The 8,219-nt window shown below is 30.3% G+C and overlaps 1 protein-coding gene across 1 annotated transcript; it reads right to left on the bottom strand.

The window, feature by feature from the left end:
- Positions 1–215: 215 nt before the first annotated feature.
- On the bottom strand, positions 216–4,942 carry LOC143192605 (odorant receptor 82a). The gene is made up of 10 exons (XM_076398058.1): positions 4,861–4,942; positions 4,602–4,809; positions 4,315–4,551; positions 4,071–4,264; positions 2,483–2,595; positions 2,326–2,425; positions 2,163–2,255; positions 662–817; positions 512–612; positions 216–458 (listed from the first exon to the last, which is right to left on the bottom strand). Exons 1-9 carry the CDS (start codon positions 4,864–4,866, stop codon positions 562–564), a joined length of 1,158 nt encoding a protein of 385 aa, XP_076254173.1. The 5' UTR covers positions 4,867–4,942; the 3' UTR covers positions 216–458; positions 512–561.
- Between the last annotated feature and the right edge of the window lie 3,277 nt (positions 4,943–8,219).

Raw genomic sequence — 8,219 nt, 5'->3', positions numbered from 1 at the left:
ACAAAATAATTTAAATTTGGAAAATAATTGTAATTTTTTATATATATTATATCATATATCGATATTTTTATTCCATAATTTATCAAATAAATTATTGTTGATTATATGTTGTTTTATGTTTCTACATTTGCTCAAATAACTCATGCTCATGCATCTATTTACTTTTTTAATGTCAATTCTGTTATAGTCACTAAACATAATTGAATAAAAGCATATTTAAGATGAAAGGTATATATTATGAAGCAATATTTTGAATTACATAAATAGATAATATAAATTAAAACTATATAAAAGAATACAAGATTGAGCAGCGTTATCTAGTCATGGCTATACTTAACACCTACTTTGTCTAGCGCTTTTGTGAACCATTCTACGAAAACAGCGTGAACCATTTATTTAAGTTGCAATTAATTGGATCCATGAAACAGCGACAATTAGGAATGGGCAGCCTTGCAAATCTGTAAAAATGCAAGTCTAAACTATTGCTCTTTTGCTACATATGCTTACTTACTGATATCATCGACCGTGCGCCCAGGATACCAAACTTTAATTATACTGCAATTAATTTGATCCATGGAAAAGGGACAGGTATGAATGCGCAGCTTTGCAAATCTAAAAAGAAGTAAATATCAGATTTTGCTCTTTAATTGGATTCACTTACCGATATCATTGATTTGGCATTCATGTGACCGAATTTTCCAATCTTCAAAGCCAACGGTAATTTAGTTCGCATCATCACAATTAAAACGATCTTTTTGATGGGTTGACTTCTCTCGTACCAGAGGCTGTTATATATGGCCGTTCCAAGTTCCAAACTCTTAAATTACATACTCGGACTTATATTACATAATAAAAATAATATAAATTTTTTTGGTATAAAGTTTGATTTTATAATAGCTATAGTAATAATACTCATATTTGAACTTTTTATACATTTTAATTATTTGTATATAGTACAAAACTGACAGATAGTACTAGAGTGATAGACAACGATCAGGTATTTTGGGCAAATCTAGAATACCTTAAAATGCCGTCGCGAAAGTGCAAATATGATGCTGATGCATTTTGTCATATATGTGGGTAATTTATGAAAGCTCGAGACATAAAATACGAATTAAATACATCTCACGTTCTGTGTGAAGCCTATGAAGCATATTTTAACTGTCCTGTTCGGAATCAAGACCAGACATGGGCTCCATATGTTGCTTGTAATAATTGTAAATGATGTTTGGAAGGTAATCAGCAAATATTAATTAAATGGTGAATTAAATCTAATAGGCATATTAAATTCTATTTCCATATTTTAGATTTCAGATTTTCGCCGATGAAAAATTTCCAACGCTGCTGAACGGTACCCAAAAAGCGAGTTGGAACGGTTTCAAAACAGTCCTTTCTGGATTTTTAGGAAAGAGCTGGTTGAAAATATGCTAAAAAATTTTAAGGTGGGCTGTAAGATGTTACTAAAAGTTCATATGTTGCATGGTCATTTAGATAAATTCAAAAGAACATAGGAGCGTATTCAGAAGAACATGGAGAACGTTTTCACCAGGACATTATGAGCTTAGAACAACGTTATCAAGGCCAATACAACGAAAACTTGATGGGATACTATATTTGGGGTTTATTAAGAGAAAATCAACAATAATAATAATAATAATAATGAAACCTATGAACATAAAGAAAATGTAAAAGTTAAAAAGTTATTTTGATAGTAAAACTTAATAAAAATAATTAAAATGTTCATTTAAATGGTTTTAATTTTCTATTAAAAATTAACACCTCAGGTTTTGAAAATTATCGTTCAAGCGGTTCCTAAATAAAAACGCAAACTTTTTCATGCCATATATTTTCTTCTCGTCTAATTTCGGTCTAAAGAATTAGAATTTAATGCTTTAAAGTTAAAGTGAAATTTTGGATTGATCCGTGATTATTGACAATAATTGATTTATGAATACTATTTGAAGCCCATCATTCAATTTTAGAAACTTATGATGGTTGTTGTTATTGTTAACGAGCCAAGGAAGTTTGCATATAATTAATTACAAGATATATTGGATGAACACCCAGTTTAAATCACCAAAGGGCTTTGAAAAAGGTTTTTAGTCGAAAAGTATTATGTGCCTGGTAATAAATGTCTAATATCTTGAAAGAGACATACTCACCTCTGAGGTGACATCATCGGCATTGGTACAAAAGACATAAAGTTGCGAAGTAGTTAATAACAACACCGAACCATAAAAATATACATTTTCGTTCTAAAAAGAAATGAAAATATATGATGAAACTTAATTTTGGATGCTACTAAAAGAGTATAAGATCATATACCTTGCTAATTGTGATAACTGTGAATGCTATAGTAAGCGATGATATAGAATACTCAATGAGCACAGCATTAGAGATGGATTTATTTAATCGATCAACATAACTAGAACAAATATACTTGAACATTCTTTTTATTACATAGTTATAAAGCGATCTTAACCTGATAAGTTTTTGGTGACTTCTAATTAATTCTTTCAGTTTTATTAAAAGTTTAGCTTCGTTCTGATTCCCAGTTTCATTGATGTCGTATGTGGCAAACTGATAGTGAAGAACCTGAAAGAAGTTCAAGGAATAAAGTTGCAAAGTGAAACTTTAACTTAATTTATTTATTTAATTTATTTATTTAGATTAAACACATGTAACTTATTAGGGGTCATTAATTTTTTTAAATCATACTGCTTTTTGGTTACATTAAGAATACTGAGTTAATCTTCATTTATTTGCTTCTTTCAAAAGTTTATCGTGATAATTAGCTAGGCAAATTAAGTAATTAAAAAATTAAGTTTTTCAAATTTTGTTTGAATGAAGTTGAATGCTTTGTTTTGTAATATTATTGTTGGTAGCTGACCAATAAGACTTTACAATTTGGCAAACAGTCATATTCCACGGGGTGTTCAAGAGAAATCATGTGCTGAAGTCTATTGTCAATCCCCGTAAAGTATCGATGAAACTGTAAGTTTATTCAAAAAAATCCTTACATTGAGATTGCATTACTAAGTATGTTAACAACCTAGAGCTATTGGGAATATCAAAATATAGTTCACGATGTCAAAGAAAATATTTATATTTTTTTGCTCATATAAGTTTAATTTAAAATGTTAAAATTTTAATTTTAACATAAAACTAAAATTTAAGCGAATAATATAGAATATAAATTATTGAACTCTTGGATGATGATCTACAGTTATTCCAAGAAAGACTAGTACATGAAAAATAGTATAGTAAAGCTTACTTGCACTATTTTTAACTATCTTTATAGAGAGTGTTATAGTAGTTACGAGATTAAATTAGTACTTAAAGCATAGACAAAGAATAATTATAGAACAATAATTCTTTTATCCGTTATGTGATGTGTGATCTTTATGTGGAAATCTATTGGCAATTTTTATCAAAATAATCTACTAAAGCTAAGAATATGTCGTAAATAAAGGATGTTTTACAATTACTATTGTTTTGCTTAAAACACTAGTCTGATATTTCCAATCATCTGATGAAGATAGAATATATCTAAACATTTTAGATGCTGCTAATTAGGAGTTATAAATTTATTGGAACTATTTTTACTGATAATGAAACATACTGCTCTTGATGTACTCTGAAGGTGAAGATTCTTTCTTGATGATCATTGAAGCCGAATTATAAAAATATGAATGACAATTAAGGAATCTCCATGATAGTGAAGAAGCAATGAGCAATGAAAAAATAACATTTTTCAATAGTTTGGTTTTAGTATCCCTATTAATTAAATAACTATCCAATTAGATAAAAAAAACGAAAATTTTTTGATATTTACACTTAAGCTAGCAAGATAATAACCTTAGATTATTATTACAGCTTTATGGATAATAATGTTTAGTTTTTTTTATGGAAGTAACAGGTAATGGAAGCATTAATACCAAGAAAAGGTTAGCCAATAATGTATTTTAAACCATAATTTCATAATAATAAAAAGAAAACTGATAATATTGAGAACTGATAATAGTGAAACGACGAAACTTATAATAACAAATAAATAATAAAATTCTTACCTTTATGTGAGTAACTAAATTGATGATGATGGTATTAAGCAAGGTTTGCAATGCAGAATTAAGAACACTGACGAAAATCGCAGCAACATTTTCCAGATAAACGAATACTGAAAGCTTGTTGAGCGGATTATATATGAAATATATGAATTCCTCAACTCTGCCTTCGTTTTCAAGTTGTCTTGCCTGAAAAAATCCTAAAAAAAATTAATTGAGCCTTTTCTCTTGTTAATTTAGTGAGACATACTGAAAATATTAAAAAAAATGCCGATCGATATACTCATAATAACGATGGGCAAGTTAACAGAATTGCAGGACGTTAATTGTTTGAGAACAATATTTTGTATGTCGGGGTTCATTTTGTTGAAGGTATTAGTGATACTGATTCCTTCTCGTAATAGCTCTAGGACCTTGTCATTATTATAGATTCGAAGTTTCAGATATATTATTGCTAACATAATATGGGTACTTGCTAGTTGAAGACCTGTAGTAGAAAATTGGTAATTAATTCGTAAATTAATGATACATTAATACCTCGATCAAAATCTCGTAGTATAACGATTTGTCGATAAAGCTCAATGCACACTAAAACAAACAACATAAGAAGGTAAATTCTTGCAGCATACGTATAGACTCTGTAAAATGGTATAATCTTCGGGTTCATGTTATCCATTATTTTCCAGAATCCAACCGAAATCAGGAGTTTCATGGATAAGTTAAACATCTTTTCGCCAAATTTTGCCTTAAAAGTGATTTTGATGAAAAAATAAATATTTTACCTACTCGTACATACCTGCATCTTTGAAGGAGATGTTTAAACTAAATTTCAGCACTGTAACGATATAGGAAACAACGTATTTGAAGTTTCATGCAAGAAATATGAGCTTTAAGAACCGGCCAATCAAACCCCTCGACTAATGCACATGTCTCCAAGACCTTTTCATTTAATCGTGAATAAATAAGTATATACTTTTATATACAAGATCAGCTCAAGTTTACTATAAAAATATGTATGCCGTTAAAGATTTTATATATACTAAAACATTGTTTGTGTTATTTAGTTTATGTGTTATTTATTTAGTTCCTAATTTTTGTTATGTATATGCAATATGAAGCAACAGAAATAGTGACAATATTTATTGAAAATAATAGCTTCATTATTGCTACTCAGCTGAACTGAGCTAAACGTCACATTACCAAGATGGCACGCAATCAAAACGGCAGCGGGACTTTTGCCCTACTTGCTATAACCGGGTAAATAGGTTTAGGAGGTAAAGAAAAATGGTAAAATTTTAGAAACGTATTTAATTTAAAAAAGTATTGAATAAAATGAAATAATAAAAATATAATTAATATATGTGCAGCCATTTTATTTTATTTTTATGATGTGTAATCATATTGCACATTATCAATATTTTTTTATATTTTCTAAATGCCGTTCTATTTTTATAAAAACGCCAATAAATTTACATATTTGGACAATTAAAAAAAACTCCAAGAACCACATAAATAAATACTACCATAAAAAAGACCAAAATCGTTTAGCCAATATAGTTAAAACCAAACGAAGCCACGACGAATTAGGCCACAACTATATATGACAACTGTGAAATTTACCTAAATATCTCAAAATATGATGAACTATGATCGCTACTAATCTTGAGCCACAAACTGCATTAATGAATTCACTACCTCAAGATTTCAATTATTATTTTGTACATTTAGTTGCCTAAAATGTATGGATTATCGTACTTTCAAGCTGAATGAAATCTCAGTCAATACATCATTGTTTTTACAAAACAATAATTATTTACCTATACAGTTATATAATAGTGCATTGTATTTTCTTTGTTCAATAGATCATTAGGTCATTGATAGTTTTACATTTTGTTTATTTGATCTAGGTTTACTTTTCTTAACAAATTTTATTATTTCATAGTATGTACTATAGACTATTCCTACATCTTAGCAAAATACTGTCTAATTTCTTCTTGTCTGATTCTCTGAATTTCACATTCTTCATCTTTCACTCTCTACAAATTCTAGTTATATCTTACGTATAAAATACAATTTGTATATTGCAAAAAATCTAAGTTTCATCATTATTTAATTCTTAGTGAGTTCCATATATTTTTTGAAATAGGTTCCATTTTTTTTAATATTGTATATAAGAACTATGAACTGATAGATTCCAATATCATCGTGTTTATTTAAAGATTTGTTCGAGTATTTTCTATGCCAACAAAATTGGCGTAGTCTCAAACTTCTGAACGGTAGAATAGGAACTTTATATAGGTATATTAGTCTGGTTAACATAAACTCAATGGTTATAAGAAGTAGACCCGTTCATAACGAGCAATCTCGCTTTGTGCATAATCGCATTAGGCTCTCTCTAACGCAGCACCGTAATTGCCGTTAAGCCAACAAAATCGAACCGATAGAAACCGCGAACCAATTAAACAGTTTCCATTTAAAGCCCGACTAAAAATCCCTAATGCACGTTTGACGTAGGACTGGATGGTTCTCGGAAGAGCCGCTCCTGAGTGCCGTGGCGCTGACCCCTTTCCTAGGCCGAAAAGAACGTCGGCCCACAATCACTGCCTATTGTTCCATTACTGTTTGTGTAAAACATATTTATTCGCTTTACGATGGCCGAGTCTCGCTCTTTGATATTCCCACATGTACACGCGGATGTGCTACAAATTGATATTGATTTATAACCGACTGTCTTCGGCGATGAATTAAACGGATACCACCGAGCCGGTATCGGGGATATCGGGGCTTTTGTGCGCGGAATAAATATCGTTATTGTTATTTTTCGACGTTTTAACGCCATAATTGAAAAAGCTCTATTACCGACTTCGCGATATAAAGGAGCTACTAACGGTATACTTGACAGCGATGATTTAAGATGCAACCGTAAATAACAACGTGCGATGGAAGGAGTAGACCGAACACAATACAGTCTCAATCAAATCTTAAGTTGAGATCAGAATTTTTAACTTATTGTGTAAATAACGCGAATAATAAACAAACAGATCTACCCGTCACTTAATCTTATTGAAAGATACAACAAAACAACCTACCGGCTTTATTTTAGTTTTTTAGTATATAAAGGTATATAAGTCCTTTTAAATCCAAAAATGGCGATTATAGCATCGAAACTTGTTTGTTTTTAGCACTTGGCTGTTGATTTATTATGTCAAAAAACCTTTCGACCCCATAACTTGTATAATAACATCAATCTTACGTAAAATAAAATTATATATACTGATCATTACCAAACCATAGTCAAACTCTCAACAAATTCACTGCTGTTGGTGTTCTAAACTCAATAATCTGCACCAAATCTTCAAAGACAGTTAATGTCAAACATATTAGTTTCGAAGTTAGCTATTCGAAGCTACTTGTTGCATCCTCCATAACTGAAATGTTTAGTTACGTCGTATGTAATTTACTTTTTCAGAACTAGAACTAGGTCTGTAAAAATGTACATAGTAGATCAGATGGTTGGACAATATGTCCACAGAATATTACATCTTGCTCCATATCATTACTTATTCTATTGAGTTGAGTTTGTATTGGGTGTTGCAAAGAGTTACTATGATTGACACGCGAATACAGGAAAATATACAAGCAAAGACTGTCTATATATGTGGAAAGGAACATTTACTACAATAACACCTTCAGCCTGGATGAACTTTGTCAGAGACACATAAGACGAAATTGATAAATGATAAAATAGTGAACAAGTGTTAGGTAGATTGAAAATTAACAGCTCAATTATTAACTTGAATAGTGATTCACTGAATGAAACTGACAAAACAAGATGGTGAGAGTGTAAACAATTAAAGATGAGTATAGAACTAATATAGGGTAACTGTAGAATATCGTATTATAAGGTGTGAAATATGTGCGTGCAAATATACACGTGTAATGATTCAGGATCTACATGAGTAGTAAGTTAGAGTGTATGAGAAGAGTATACAATTATTGTTAATTTTCGACGTTTCAACATCATAGTTGAAGAAGCTCTGTTACTGACTCCGCGCGATATAAAGGAGCTGCTAACAGTATACTTGACAGCGATGATTTAAGATGCAACCGTAAATAACAACGTGCGATGGAAGGAATAGACCGAACACAATACAG

The sequence above is a fragment of the Rhynchophorus ferrugineus genome, unplaced genomic scaffold (assembly GCF_030347505.1).
Source record: "Rhynchophorus ferrugineus isolate W39M unplaced genomic scaffold, kcgeb_rfMv2 rfM3, whole genome shotgun sequence".
NCBI lineage: Eukaryota > Metazoa > Arthropoda > Insecta > Coleoptera > Curculionidae > Rhynchophorus > Rhynchophorus ferrugineus.
This window is presented reverse-complemented; position numbering and strand designations above follow the sequence as displayed.